The 16285-nt window shown below is 38.0% G+C and overlaps 1 protein-coding gene across 1 annotated transcript in view; it reads left to right on the forward strand.

The window, feature by feature from the left end:
• Positions 1–16285, forward strand: part of AGPAT5 (1-acylglycerol-3-phosphate O-acyltransferase 5) — a 55800-nt gene that overhangs the window by 11071 nt on the left and 28444 nt on the right. Inside the window, exons 2-4 of the mRNA XM_041420693.1 lie at positions 3868–3937; positions 4147–4262; positions 9507–9596. Coding sequence (XP_041276627.1) covers positions 3868–3937; positions 4147–4262; positions 9507–9596 — 276 coding nt within the window. The remainder of the gene's footprint in view (positions 1–3867; positions 3938–4146; positions 4263–9506; positions 9597–16285) is intronic.

The following is a 16285-nucleotide window of genomic DNA, read 5'->3' on the forward strand; positions in this document are numbered from 1 at the left end:
TGAGTTTGACAGTGCTGCTGTGTAAACAGATGTGAAAGGCCCACATTAACTGTATTACCCATTACTGCAAACAGGTCTGTGAGGCAACCAAAACAAGGCTAAAAGCACACATTTCAGTGTTGTGTACACAAGTAATGTTTGCAATGTTAGACTCTACATCTGCATTTTAAACATTTTCCCTCTGCTTACTTTGGCTTGCTGTGTTGCTCTTCCTATTGACTTGTTTTCTTTGCTTGACTTCATTGTACCTTTTTTTTTTTAACAGCAGATTCTATTCTAAATGAACAGGTTCTTCACTTGCTTCGTTTGACTGACAGGGCACTTTTCACTTCATTAAACTGATAGATAGCTAGAATATATGTGTGTATATATGTATTGTGTATATATATATATATATATATATATATGTAGTGTCTGGAGAGCCACACATGAGATATGGAAACACTATACTAAAATTCAAATTCCCTCCCAAGCATGTCCTGCATGTCTTGCGCTGCTTCCCTGGCACTGGCTGCAGGGGGCAAGACCACCCCTGCCAATGCTCTGCTCGTCCTGGGAGCAGCACTGCTCTTCTGGGGAGGGCTGGGGGTCTTTAAGCCACTCTGATGTCTTCAGGTTACGTCCAAAGAGGCTTGAATATGAGTGGGCACTGTGGGCTCCTGTTTCTGTACTGCTGTCCCAGGAGAGTCACTCAAGTGCTGCCTTAGAGCACAGTGCTGGAGGCACCAAGGTGTGGGTTCGATCCCTACATGGGCATTTCCTTAAGCGGTGGACTTGGGGATCCTTCCAACTCAGCATATCCTGTGATTCTATAATTCACTGTGGCCCCCAAACATCTGCACCAGCAAAATGAGAAAGAGAGGCTGCACAGCTTCTGCGGCAAGGAATTCTGCAAAGTTAGCTGTGAAAAACAGCAGGGAGTCAGGTTTTCGGGAGGCCACAAAGAAAGGGTACTGAATTGTTTCCTTCTGCAGCTATAATATGCGTTAGGTGCTCTGGTTTACCTAAATACATCAGATGGCCAGAAATTGGAGTCTTGTCCTGAGCAGACTCTTCTCCTGCTTATCCACAGGCAGGTTAATTACTCAGACACCATCTCAAAGGGAAAAGAACATTTCTGTAGGATTCAAAGCTCTTAACTGTTGCCCCTCTGTTGTGTATGGTGAATATTTGCAGAAGCCTGATAAAGGAAAAATGCTTTGGTCTCACAAGGAGAGCTGCGTGGGTGCCCACAGAGTAGGTGTCTCCTGGGACTGCAGGCTGGAAGTTGCCATTCTTAGCTACTTGTAGTAGCAGTTGTAAGTTTGTAGCATAGTTCTTTAACTGAGAGTGTCTAAGGTGAACAGCTGCTTGCTGGCCTTTGATGAACTGTGTAAGCCTTTCCTCCAGATCAGTGAGATGGGCGGTGCTGAAGTCAATGATGCTGCAGATAAATCTGGTGCATCCTTTTAGGCTGAGGCATGTGAGCAAACAAAATAGAGCTTTCAGATTTTCTCATTCTTACCTTCGCTTTGAAATAAAACATCCAGCTTTTGTGTGTTTAATGAGAACTAATATAAATAAGATTTTTTTTTTCTGTTTTAGTTCTGTACAACATTTTGGCTGTATGTTTTATCATGAGTAAAAGATTTTGGTCCATTACATGTAAACACATCTAACCCTTAGGGTAAGCCATAGTGTTGTGCATACTAGTTGTTTACAGGAATAGTGAGTGGGTGTTCCTCTGTGGTTAAAAAGTGAACTAGATCCAATCTTACTGAAATAAAAAATTACACAGATTAACTGTTATATTTGGCAGACACTGGCGTATATGTTTTTTAATGGGAATGATGCTTTATATTTGTTTTTACCCAAGCAATAGTCCAAAATGAGTGCTTTAAATTGTGGGTCTGATTGCACTGAGATTTTGACTTGGTAAATTAAAGTGGAAATATTTACAAGTTGAAGTTATAGATTGTATATTTCAAACCCTGTGTCTTGTGTGGTGCAGCTCTTGGGGTCAAGGGCAGGGGTTTTTTTTCCTCTTCTTATTTTTCCTCTACATTTTAGAAAAGCTCAAATAACATTCAGAACCTTCTGGTTTAATGATTTGTTGTATTGGGCCTTCTCTCTTACACTAAAAATTGTCTCTGCCAGAAACTGCATAGTGGAGTCTTAACTTGAAATTAAAGAAAGCAGTATTTATGGACGTTGTGCATAACAGTACTAAGAAAGTGTACACTTGTAAAATGAAGTTTTAACTCTATAAGTGAGAGTAGGAGGATTTATTTCAGAGGAATTTGTGCACCTGAACTGTAAGGTCAACCCTCAGACTGCTACCTTGCTCTAAACTGTGTGTGCTACCTAGTGTCAGCAGTAAGGTTATAAATCTGCTACTTCAATGAGAAGACTACTCCTCTAGCAGAATCTTGTTCAATTTTCTCAAATACAGTTCAGAATGTACTTGTCAACTAAGTTGTAACAAATATTGTTCAGTTAGAATTTATTGTGCATGCCTTTACTTTTTCATTTTTGGAAAAAAATAACTCAAGTTTTATCCTCTTTTACTCTATGCTGAATGATCTCTTGTTCACTATTAACTGAGTATCTCAGTTCGCCAATATCTGGTTTTGGCTTTGAAAACAAAACCTGATCAACACTGTGGTTGTATTTTTAAAGAAGAACCAGCAGGAATGTGAAACCTACAGTGGTTTTGTGGGGTTTTGTCTAGAGTTAACAATATGAGACATTAGCCATCCAGTATCACAGGTTACCTGAGAGATGGCAGTTTCCAGAGATGCTGGTAGAGACCTCCTACAAGGATCAATGTGAGACTTGGCACACTAAATTATACCAATTTAGATATCAATGTTAGTTCTTCCTGATGAAATTCCAGTATTGCCCAGACTAGGGATGTGATGAAAATAAGTTGGTAAACCTTCCATATAGCACTTTGCTTTTTTGGTAAATGGAATAACTTCAAAGTAGCATGTATGTCTGATACAGCCAACTTCTAGAGACAAGGAGAATGTCTATTGGCAAAGAACTGTGAAAGCCTACCTAGAATGTACTGGTTAGAAAAACTATGCTTTATTAAGTTATGAAAATGTTTATTAAAGGTAATTGAACAGCTGGATTGGTTCTTCAGAATTAAAATTATTTTCAAATATAAAATGAGAAATTAATTTAATGAATCCATCTTAAAAGGGTGACCAATATTCTAGCATCAGCATCTTGTTTTGTAGTCATGCTCTCAGAAGGTTATTTCGCTAGTAGACCAGTACCTTTCAGGGGTGAGACACTACAAGGTTGAAGTGCATCTTTCATGTAGCAGAGGAAAAAACATATAAAAACCCTGCTCTTTGGAAGCCGTAGACTAATTTAAAGGCACCTCTTAACCTCATGCTTTTTTTCACTCTTGATGGTTAAAATAATGGCAAATGGTTGAGATTTTGTTCTTGATCTAATCCAGGAAAATTTACCATTTTAGGTTGAATGATAGCAGGTGTCTGGCTAAAGCATGTCTTATTCATTAGATCTATAAAATAAATGGTGATTTTGTACATGTCTGTGATTCTTCATTAACTTCAATTATATTAATGTAGGGAGCTTGTGGCTGAAGGTCACATTCCATGGATCCAGTTCTGGGGCTATGGCACAAGAACAGAATAAGTTTCTTCAGGCATCATTAATTAATATTTACAGCTTTGTTGATGAGTGAGTTGTCTGTGTGGTGGGTACTGATGTAGTGATTGGGTGTTTGTCTGCTAATGATGCTAACTTGCTGACAGTTTTCTTAGTAAAAAGCCTATTCTGTATCTCACCACTGCCAAATGCAATGAAAATAAATTATAAAGTAATACTGCATATTTTTTTAATTTTTTTTAGGTAATTATCTACGGGGATTTGCCAAAACATAAAGAAAATGTAATATATTTATCAAATCACCAGTGTACAGGTTTGTATTTTTTTTGCTTAACACTTTTATAGATTTAAAAAAATCTGCTTGTCTGTTTACTGTCTCTTTCCAGGCTTGCCCTAACAAGCAAGAGCTTCTAGTTCAGAAACCTTTAATGACATTTATACATACAACATGTACTTTTTTTGTTTCATCAGTGGCAATTAAGTGGTAATTTAGCTGACTGCTTTGGGCTTTTGTCGTTGCAGTTGATTGGATTATTGCGGACATGCTGGCGATCAGGCAGAACGCGCTCGGGCACGTCCGCTATGTCTTGAAGGATGGCTTAAAATGGCTTCCCCTGTACGGGTGGTACTTTTCACAGGTGAGCCACTTCGCTCTTTCCTTGCTGTTTGTGAGTCAAACTCGTAAGATGTATTTCCCCCGTTTTCCATGCATGCTGTGAAGATGTAGTTCTGAGCTTGCAATCAATTTTTTGAACATGACAGCAACTGGTTTCACTTAGTGTAGTTAGATGTGAATCTTAGTTGAGAGACAGTTACTAAAGATTCACTTTACTTTTCTAAATGAATACTTATAATAGAATTAAAACTGTGGAGTCTGTTAGGAGTATTTCAGAATATTCTAAATATTTTGGAATATTCCAAATATATTGTAAATAATTTCAGAATATTCTAAATATCTCAGAATATTCTAAAACTGTATTCTTTTTAAAGTCTAAAACTCCAGTTTGTAGTCATGCTCTCAGAAGGTTAGCAGAAGGTGTAAACAAACTCTTTTTGCTGTGTATCATGCTACAGATTGGGAGTAAATTGGCATTACTGTTTGAGGTACTTCTTTGTTTTTCAGTTTTTAGGTTTTAGCATGATACAAAAGAGAAAAATTGTATCTTAGTGTAGTGTGCAGGAAAGGCAGGTCCCGCCTTCATGAAAATGTTGATGGTTATTTTGGACTTCAATTAAGCAAAAAAACCCAAGTCTAACAGTATTCCCACCTTTTTCTTTCTCCTCTTTCTGCATAATATTCCTTTTGTTCCTTCTAGTCTGAGAGCTTAACCTGATGTGACTCAGTTTTATACAATTACTGAGAAGCAGTGGGCCGTGGTCACTGAGCAGCCAACATACTGAGTGGCTATGATATTCAGTCTAAAATGGTGGAAAGCAGTGTAGATGGGTTACTTCCCTAAAATCCTCTGTGAATTTGTCATGTCTGTTCTTTGCTTTTTCTGAAAGCAGAACTATTTGTATGTCAAACAAAATAAAATGTAGAGGTGGATGGTTTTGGAAGCACTGGCCTTTTTCTAGGTGAGCAGAAATGGCTTCATGGTACTTATCTCAGGGTTTAGATGGGTGCTTAGTTATTAGAATAGAAATGGGTAGAGTTTTGAGTAGTGGTTCCAAAGTGCTTATTCAATAAAACTTCTCTCCTTTGTCTTTTCCATTTGCTCTTAATGTGTTCTCTGAATATTAATCTACTTTCTGTCCCTCACTCCATTGCCCAGGCAAAAATAAAAAAAAATTAAGGGAAATAACCCCAACCAAAACAACAACAACAACAAAAAAACCTCAACCAAAAAAAACCCCCTATGCTTAGGAAAATACTTCTAATAGAATTAGATGGTTTGCTTGAATTTACTGTCAGCCCTGTCCAAGAGGGCAAGAAGGTGGAGAACATTGAGAAAAATATGCTGGGTATGATTGGAACTGTATATTAATTTGTCAAGGAGTGTATGAAGAGTAGGCAACTACAGGTGTATGTTCAAATAAGAGGATTTACTCTTTCCCTCATCTTTGCAGCACGTGCAGTGTCTTCAGCTGGATGGTTGACAATCTTTGTTGTCTTTTGGATGAGCACTTTAGTGAGTAGGCTATAAATCTAGGCTGGAGCATAGGTGATTGCCATTGTTTCTGCTAAAATTGGTAGGTTTAGAGAAGTATATGCTGCAGAGAAAAGGAGAAAACTGTTCACAATTTCATTTATTGGTAGATCTGCTGCCCCTGTCCCCTAAATAACTACAAACTGTCAGACCCTGTCATGGCTCACTAAGGGTATGCATAAGGAGAAAATGGAATTCTCAGTTGTCTAATGCTTGCCCTTAATGATTTTCTACATTTTTTGTGCACCAAAGTGACTGATCTGCTGCACGGAAGTATTTTGCTCTTTGTCCTTGCCTTTAGTCATTACAGTGGTGGTGATTTAAGTCTGCTTTAATTAAAATACAAACAGGATATATATTCCATCTACTATCACTAGATTTCCGGAAATTATTTTTTTCAAGATTTTGGAAAATTACTTTTGCTGTGTGGAATATCCGGTGCTCAGTTTCCTGAGCTGTATATTGACTGTTAAAAGGAGGTTCCTGTGGAAATTAATCTGAATGTCACCTACATTTTTAATCAAAACAGGTATATATTTTAAATAAAATGTATTCAGATTTGGACTCCTTAAAAAATTAAACTTCTGCAAGATTTAGTGGGTGGTGATTATATATAGTTTTATATATATATTTAAATCAGTGACACAATTGACAGGCAGTGGTGATGCATATATGGCTAAATGACTGAGACGGGATGCAGAAGGCCTGCAGTGCAAGCTAATAGGTATTTTTATTGTTTTTATCACACCAAACAGTGCAAAAACATAAAACACTTCCTGCCCTTCCTGTTGATGTTCTGTCAGTGATGTCACTTACACTCCACTAAAAGTTTCCAGAGCCACATAATTACGCCATGCTTACGGAATTCATATTCCCTTCCTCAGGTAAACATCCTGTTTGGAAATAAACGTGGTCTGGATGTCCAGGAGAGCAAAATTCAGGCACAAAGGAAGTATATTTGTAAACACAATCCATTGTTGACTGAGAGAGGGGCTTTTAAAGTACAACGGAAAAAAATTATAACCTTAAAAACAGTGCTTCCAGAAACCTGTTTTGAAGAGTGTTCATACATTTGATCTCTTACTGAAAAGGAAATGCAATACAAGTTGGGGAATTTGAGCTATATACAATCACATAACTAGCATTCTTTTTTGAGACAGCTATCTAATAGCAAGGAAAGAAAAGAAACTCTTAAATTAACCTATTATATTCCAAGTCTGATTTATTAAGTAGAACCGTTTTCTTTTCCTAAAACTGAGTTTATTATTTTTGGGTGGTTCTGAAATATTTTTTTCCTGCTATCATTTGCTACCAATTCATCCCATCACTCCTATTTGCTTAACAATTCATTCCTATTTATCTTATGTCCCTGATGAGGCTGGGATGTAATTTTGAAAAGTATTTTTGATACCCCGCAGTTAGCTTGACTTTCTAACATGGAGAGTATGTCTTTATCTTTTCTATTATCCAGCATTAATTAGCTTGTGCACCCCTTTGGCTATTCCTAAGTTTTAGCCACATATCCTACCTCTCTTTAGCTTTGTACCCCTGAGCCATGGGGACCTGCCATAGTGGTGTAGTTGGAGTGAATGCAGCGAACACTGATCTTGTGATACGTTGTCTGTTCTTATGTTACATGACTCTGTGCTCATTTACTTGAGAAGTGCAATCTATTTCTGAGCATTAAAATGTCTGACATGCAACACCAGATCTATCTTTGGTGTCATGGTATGTGTCCCTGACCAAAAAGTCCAATAGTAACTTTGTTTGTCCAAGTTGACAAATCAAACAAGGAAAAGTTGGTTCGGTATTTTTCCAGTTTACTGCAGCTGATTAGTAATTTGATGGTAAGGGAATGCCTCGATTCCAGGTTTCACTCATTTATCAAAGCCTGACCTAGCTGAGCTCACAGAGAATGATGACCTACCCATTACATGGAAGTCTTATATAGTAGATGAATTTTTTCTCATACCAAACTGAGTTTGCCCTTCCTGGAAGGGGTGGTTGTGTTGGGTGTCAGAATACAGCTGCACTTAAGTCTGCTTAAGACTTCAAGTTTCCCTTTAATAGTGTCAGATCTTGAAAACGGTCTTATATGTGGAGTGTGGAGATAACATGAGGCTCTCTGTTTGCTACACAGCTGAAGAAACGTTTTTCTGTTCATGATGCTTTCTGTCTGAAACTGTTAAACTGCTTGTGGGATGGTCCCAACACCATGCCACAGCCAAGCTTAGTGAGCTGGGGAATTCTGTTCATGGTTTTGGTCCCCTGCCAGTCACAGCAGCAGAGCTGAGTGTTAGGGTTGGCTACTTCACCTTGGGAGGGAACCACAGATGATAAAGTTAAGACAGAATATTTAGTATGCAGTTAATGCATCATTGGCTTTCTGTTCCCTTTCACTGCAGTATTTGAAGAACAACTCAAAAGTCACATCAAACACCACTAGCTAAGCAGCTATCTCTCCACATTATGAAAAGCAAATGCTGAAAACACTTTGCATGACCACCTCTTCTGCCTGCCTCCTCCTAACCCCTCAAATTTTATTTCAGTCCATTCCAGGGATACAGCTCTGCAAACAGCCACCACCCCTGTTTCTACGATGTACTGTATCTTTTCATGAGATCAGGTGTTTGAATGAGGCTCAGCTCTTAGTAGTTCTAATCTTGCTGTCACCTTTCTGTTTAGAGCATACAAAACCATAAATGAACAGAAGTTGTCTGACAAATCCTAATACCAGTTGTCATGGTGAACAGAAAAGAGTATTACCAAGTTATGGAGTCAGTCAGAAAACCCATGAAAACAATGTATCTCATACCTGTTGTATGTACCTTAAATTCTGTTATTTGGAAGCTGATCATGTTTTTTCCAGACTTCATTGTAACAGTAGTTCAGTTGGTGCATGTTTGTTTACATACTCTTTCTCTGTAGATAAAACAATGTGGTGGAAGAGGGAAATGATAGGGCAAATTTCTCTTTGTGTGTACTTTTACTGAAGTTTTGTGATAAATTGTGTGCAACAAGTTATAAAATTAATCTTTTCCAGGACATAGTTTTACTTTTTATAATAGTTTTCAGTAAAAATACTTCTGTAGAATTCTTTGCTTTGTGAAGATTTTGGTTTACTTATTCAAATATTATCTTTTCATATGACTTCATTAAAAGTCTGCTTCTCTAGTAAAGTGCATGGAGGTTATGACCTACACTAGTTACTTTTGTGCTATTGATAAACTTTGTATGTAGAAGTATGATACTTGCATTCCCAGTATTTGCATTAGTTACATTATGAGTAGTTGCATTTAAGAGAGGGCACCTAGAATTGAAAGCATTGACCTCTAAGTACTTGCATGTGAGTAACTTCAGTTCTGCGATTTTCCCCTGATACACAAATGAATCTGCATGTCAGTGTTGCCAAGAATAAATACCCTGGGGTCACTTCTAATGCCATCTTCTAGTGCTACTTAGCACCTTTAAACAAGACTCTTCAAGTGTCTTATGCATTGGGGGGGCTTTTATATCTGATTTTTATTTAAACAGATTTTTGTGAGCTAAAGTATATACAAATGTAAAATTAGTTTCACATGTTTTTGCAATAGGAGAAAAAGTCTTGTAGGCAATTTGCAGCGTGAGTCATAAAGGTAACTTGTCATTGTCTCTTGTTTGTTCTTCTGTCAGCTATTCTACATTAAACTACTTAAATATTTAATGCTTTCCCTTTTTTTTTCTCTCTGATAGCATGGAGGAGTCTATGTAAAAAGAAGTGCCAAATTCAATGAGAAAGAAATGAGAGAGAAGTTACGGACCCAGATGAAAGCTGAGACTCCAGTAAGCTTATACCTTCCTTCTCATTTCTTTGACTTTTTTAATGGCAAAGGCTTGTTGGAGAAAAGAGCCATGCCCGATATCCACAAACTACTAAGATGGTAATCATGGATTTGTTTTCTTTCTGTGTTTTTACAGTTACTTTCTGTGATTAGAGTGATACCTCTAATTAAACCGAGGAAAGTTTGACTGGTTCCTTATGATTGACAGCAGCTTTGTGGTGCTCTCTGTAGAGGACAAGGGGGATATGGACTTAGAACATGAACTATAGTACCTTCCTTAGAAACCTCTACTTCAAAAGAGAAACCCTCTGTTTCAAACGACATTTTGACTACTGTGTGCTTGTCAGAGACTGATACACTCAACTTCTAAAAGTCAAGAACCTTTCCTACCAAATGTTAATTAGTCATCACAATGATCAATCATTTTTAATAGCAGTGACATGTTAGAATTAAATAACTTTGTCTGCTATGCCTGGAGGAGGGAAAAAAGCCCAAAACAAACTCTTGATAATTTTCTATTTGAAGAATGACTGTTACTGCCAAGTGACTTTTCTCATGACTCCCTGTATGGTTTGTGGCTCAGTGGTTAGAATCACTGTGCTTTGCTTCCATTACTTGCTGTGCATTAGATTTTTTTCTTCCTTTTTGGCCAAGCTAAAAGAAAACAACTAAGCAAGCCTTGATATAGAACAGTTAAACTTCCATTTTATTTAAAATTGTGTTATCAGGACTTAAACTCCTCATATTGTCAAAACTTTTATATCCTGAGACTTGGGGAAAAAAGAGTTCATGGGTTGTTTTGACATTCATAATAGTATTTTTTTTTCTTATTTGGAGATGGTGAGTTTATGTTTGTACATATGTCTCTTTTGAAAAAGTGAATTGACATTGTGCTTACTGTGGGACTTAAAGGAGTAAAGTGTCCCTATGTCAGACAGTGCTCAAACTCATTTTGTCTTCAGTTAAGATTTAACATTATTTTTTTTGTGTTATAATTAAGAAAAGAAAGTTCCAATTGTTAGCATATAAGTTAGGCCAAGAATACATTGCAACAAGTAAACAGTATCTAATCAATGATGTCCATAGAGAAGATGGTCATGTTCAGTGGTGGCAACCTGCATCCTCCCTTACCAGGGAGCGTCCTGGAATGTAAAGAGGTTGTATTGTAACGTAATGAGGCCTCATTATTTGCCACATGTCAGTGGTATAAAGATTCTACTTGCTGTAAAACTTGGGATGTAATGGAATAAGCAAAGGCTGCTTGCAGGATGTATGAGACATACTTGTAGTCATCCCCCAAAGCAATTCTTCCACCTGCAGAGTGCTGGTTAAGTTCGTTTTAGTTAGTCTGGATGAAATAAGCCAGCAAGGTGTTTTCCTGCATAGGCCCATGGCTTTCTTGCTAACTAAAAAGATAGGTTCTGCTTGAGTCTGGTTTTCTGGCTTCACTCTGCACCTCCTAAAAAGCAGGGGTTTGTTGTTATTACAAGGTTTACATGGTGGTAAGAGTCTTAATTCAAAGTCTGTGTTGAATTAATCTCCTTTAGAAAAATGTGCATTTTTCTTTTAATACAGTCTTGGGAAGATGTGCCTAGAAACTCTCCTGATTATGTCCTTGGAAACCTGCAAATGGTGTTCAGCCTTGCTGCAGTGTGTCATTTTAGCACAGTTGGAATGTAAGGAGAGGTTTAAGCATAAAGCTTTTCTTTAAAGATAAGAACTGATGTGGGTTCTGCTTTCCATGTGTTTAGTACGTGAAATAAATCCAGAAGTTTCTGTCTGCGGAGAGTCTCTGTCCAGAAGTCTCTGTTTTTTCTTCTCCCTCCTGAGTTGTGTGTAGATTGAAAACCTATCCCTAACCTATCAAAGGTAATGCCTAATAAATATGGGACCACTTGGGTTCGCTTGTTTTTTGCTGCTGTTTAGCTCTCTGGGAGTTTGGTGGTGTTGGAAATGAGCACAGAACCTGGACGTGGATACCAGGCAGTTGTTGCCATTTGCCTCATATTATCAGGTTTTGCAGTATAGAAGAGAAATAAGTGCTTCAGAAATTAATTGTTTAAAATCTCTCAGTCAAACGTATAGGGAGTGACACTTAAATTTACAAAACCAAAGTTGTTAAAAGCCTGTTTACTGAGGCAAATGTTTGCATCTGCAGGGGTAAAAGACACAGACCACTGAGCTGTCATTTGAGAGAAGACTAAACTTCTTATAGCCCACTTTATCTGAGAATTTAAATGTAGATCCTCTTAAATGGCCTTTAACCTACAGTTACTACTGTGAGAAGAACATGATAACCTGTGTCCTTACTGCATTATTCATGGAGTTTTGAAACTTAGCATGACATTTACAAGCAACCATATTGCTTTTAAAATGAAGACATTTTGATGAAGTATGCCCTGCACTCATCAGCTTCATGCAAAAATAACTAATCTATGACTCTGGAATTTTCATGTGCTGTATGGTACAGCTCAGGGTGGACTTTCCTCACTTTAGTGGGCAGCTGGTGTAGCTTAGTCATCCTGTGTGTACGTGGTGGAGTTCTTTCTTTAATGTAGTGCTAGAGATGAGCTGGCCTTTCAGCTGCTCAGGAAAGATTTGTATACCAATAAAGAAGAGATGGACGGGAATCTGTGTTAAGGGTCACATTGTTATTTACAGTTTCTCTCCACATACAATTTAAACAAAAGAATCCAGATGAGTAATGTTCAGTCTGTCTGGAGCCATCCCTTTTCCCATTAAGAAATTGAAGATGTGTAGGAAGACAGAACCATTCTTCTGTTTTCGTTAGCATAGCAAACTCTTTACTGCTTCACTGTGGAGCTTTTTTTCTAAAGGTATGACAAGTAAATTTGAGTTAAAACTGACAGGCAAAATAAGGCTGCCTCCTGCCTCTTACATGCACAGTATAACTTGTTCAGTACTCTGATGTGCCTCCTTTTGTGTAGACAGCAGTGGACTGCATGATTCTCCTTGTTCACCTTGTCTTATGACTTTCACCCACCTGTCTGCTACAAACAGCCCCTTTTCCTGCCCTCAGGTCTGCAGCTGGTCCACACCTCTTCCTAGATGCAGCACAACAATGTCAGACAGACGCAAAGCTGATAGCAGACTGAAACACTGTTGCACCTGCGTTTTTTTAGTGGGGATCTTAAACCAATGTATTTTCTTAGTTCTGGAAGTCACTTTGCTTTTCAAACTCTCATTGAATTGTATGCCTAAATGGTGCATTATTAGGACTTTTGTTGATAAAATTCACTCAAGATGTGATTTGGTTTAAAAAATTTAACTGATTGCTAACAAATTGCAATCACATGTCTTGTTGTGAGAGCAGAGACTGTCTCAGTGTTTAAAGAACCCTTTTGTGTTAATGTTTTAATGTAAGCCACAGATGAATGTAAGCCCAATGAATGAGTATCCAGCTGTTACTTGATATGCTTAATCTACTTGATTTATAAAGAAAGTTAACTCTTCTGAACAGCAAACTATTCAATTTGATGACTGAAAATGTCACTTCTATTTTTTTATCGTGCATCCAGAGTAGGAAATCTGCATTCTGAGATGTGGGATTTAAACCTGTACAACCAATATTTAGCTGATTACTATGTTTTGGTTCTGTCATTCATTCAGTCATATGAAGAAATGCTAATCAAACAATAAAAACATAGAGGTTACAGACACATTAATACAACTGCTGTGAGGCTTAAAGTAATAATTTTGTGATATAGTTACTAATTTGCAAATTCCTGACAATTGTAAATCACAAATGTCCTTGCCTGCTTTTCCCACATCGGCTTTTGTTTTTTGTTCCAGTTATACCAGATAGGCTTTCTCATACCACATGTTTTTCAGTTACTGATCTGAGTGGTAATGTTTCTCATTCGATTCACTAGAAGCATACTTTCTAGGCAGTGTCTAAATGGATGCAGATGTGAATCTCTCTAGCTGTCAGGACACAATAGCAATAATAAATAATAATAATAATAATACTAAAATTAAGCAAGTGCATTGTGTAAGACAATTTTGAATTTTGTAAATTAAAATATTTGTTTTCCCTTTTTCACATGAGAGCAGCACAGTAAATGCAAGATACCTTTAGTCAGTAGTTACCACTTCTTCATGCCCTATGTTCTTCTACAGAGTAGCATCTACTCACTCCAGAACTTTCTCCAAAGCCCTTGGCCACCTTTTCTTGCTATATGTTTATGGTTGTTCTGTATTCCAGGGGCTTGTGTGTCGCTTTGCTTTTCCCTGCTCTGCCCACACCTCAATTTGTGGCAATCTGATCTGTCTCAGGACTCCCTCAGCTGCCCTATCCCCTCTCTGGAAGCACAACCCCCCCGCTTAGTGCCATTGCTGTTTCTGTTTGCCTGTGAGACCTTGACAGTGCTGGGGAAATGAAGCATTGCTGTTGGGAGAATGCAGTTACCATCTTCCATTCGTTGTGTTTGTGGGTTGTGGCAAGTGCACTGGGGACTCTTCAGGTAGCCTCTGATTGGCAAAATCCAAAAGACTTGCATCTTTTTTGATTTTCTGGCTCCAGCAAGAATCAGTAGGGTTCTACTAAATGAATCCTGATCCACTCCTTGAAGCTTTCAAATTGATGAGAGATACCAAGTTTACTGACACTCACCCGTTCCACAGAAGAAATGAAAGTACCGCATACCTGAGCATAGGGACTTATTGCTTGGGTTAGAATTGGTGTCTCAATGAATCAGGGACTGTGGTAATCCAAAACTGTCTCTGCTGTTTTGAACATGAGCGCTGTATGTTGCACCAATAAAGTGTGTAACTTTTATGTAGCTAATTGCCCTAATTGAAAAGTCTGCATTAAAAATGGTCTAATGGTCTAATGGTCTGCAGCTAGTGTTTCTAGGCAATTAAAATATTTCTACAAGTTCTTATTCCAAGTTCATGGGAGCTTATTTAGTTATTAAAATCTTAGAGATTTGTAGTTCTTACAGTCTTTGGAAGTAGTGCTTAAAGATTTAACTTCTGCTGCCCATGGTGGGAGAAAAGCCAGTCATACGAGTGGTTCTGGCACTGGCAGGATATCTTTGTCTTGTGCAGGACTGTATGTGAGTATAAGTAGGTCAGCTATTTACATTCATGAATTCTACTGTTAAAACAGTCCTAATGAGCTATATAGTAGGTTATTATATGCTGAATTTAAAGCAAAGGCCACTTCTCTGTCTTGTTGGTGTGCTTTCAACTCAGAGATATTCAGGTTCTGGTCAAAAAACCTGTTTGGCTGCTTGTGTTGTAGAGGTTTACTAATAAGTAAAATACAATTTCAGTCCCTGGTTTGTGTTATGCACATAGGACTGGAGTAAGTCGATATTGTTCCCTGTTGTGCAGCCAGCTTTTGGGGGTGATTATCTGCTTTGAAGACCAGTAACAATGTTGCCTGCTTATAAGTGCTGAGCTGTGTACCAAGAATGATATTCCTGTCCTGTATGCTTCACTTCCTTTGCTCTATGACCAGTTACTGTGGCTGTATTACCCTTTAGAGCTCAGCAGTGTAGTCTTTAATGGAGGTGGAGGGAGTGCACATCTTTAAGTGAAACTGGAACAGCTCATTTTTAATTACCATTTTAAGCATCCAGATTACAAGTTTTGCACATAAGCACATATATGAAAAGAAGAAAAATGCACCTGGCTTTGAATGTTATGTCCTTTCCAGCTACCTCTGAAAAGTTTTACTTGGTCACTTAAATATCCCAACGTTATACTTCGTATATGAAATGTATAGAGGACTGGGGGAAGTGTGGACTGCATCTGGGTCTAAGGATTCCTGTTCTTGTCCCTATACTTATGCTACAGTTATGTATGAAAAAGTAAGCACCTTGACTCTTAAACCCATTTTCTTTTGTTCCCTCACCACCAAATCTATATGATTATTGGATTTCTTTGGGTCCTTGAACATTCTTGGACTTGCCTCTGCAGTCTGCCAGTTTTCCCCAAACACACTGTACAGTCTTTCTCCTAATTCTCTTTACTGACGCTGGTTTTGCTATTTTTGATGTTGATTTTCTTTATTTTTTTTTCCCTATCAGGTGCTAGGCTATGTAGTCAGCTCTCCTTTTTCTTGATCTCCAGCAGGCTTCTCTGGTTGGCACATTTCCTAGATTTCTTCCCACCTCTCCGTTTTAGTGCATCTTTCAACCTTCCTCACTCTGGGGTAATTCTGGAGAGGTCATTTGCTGGGGCCTGTCTTTTGGCATTCAGCCCCTTCTGTAGCTGTTCCACAATCATTAAGTGCAAGTACCAGCACATTCTGATGTTCTGTCAGCCAGAAGCACAAAGTTGCACTCCTATGTGTCTCTTTTTGAGGTTTTATTTAACTTTGCATCTTAATGTGATGTGCACTCCCAATTATCAAAGTCTCTGTCTAATCACTGATAATATTCCTTGGACTGTTTTGTAAATTGATTATCTTATTTTCTTTCAAATGTTTCTTGAGACTGTTTTCTGCAAAGTTAATAAATTAAGTATTTACAGCAGGCATTTTATGAATGTGTCACATTCAGCTCAATAGCAGTTATCATTTGTGACCATAGTTTCTTCTGCAGATGAGCCCCCAATATGGAATTTTCACTGTTTAAGTGATGTTTTGCACCAGCTTTGTTTATAGGAGATTATGCATCACACACACACACACACACAAAAAAAAAAAAAAACCCAAAACCC

The sequence above is a fragment of the Onychostruthus taczanowskii genome, unplaced genomic scaffold (genome assembly GCF_017590055.1).
Source record: "Onychostruthus taczanowskii isolate IOZ18803 unplaced genomic scaffold, ASM1759005v1 scaffold11, whole genome shotgun sequence".
Lineage (NCBI taxonomy): Eukaryota > Metazoa > Chordata > Aves > Passeriformes > Passeridae > Onychostruthus > Onychostruthus taczanowskii.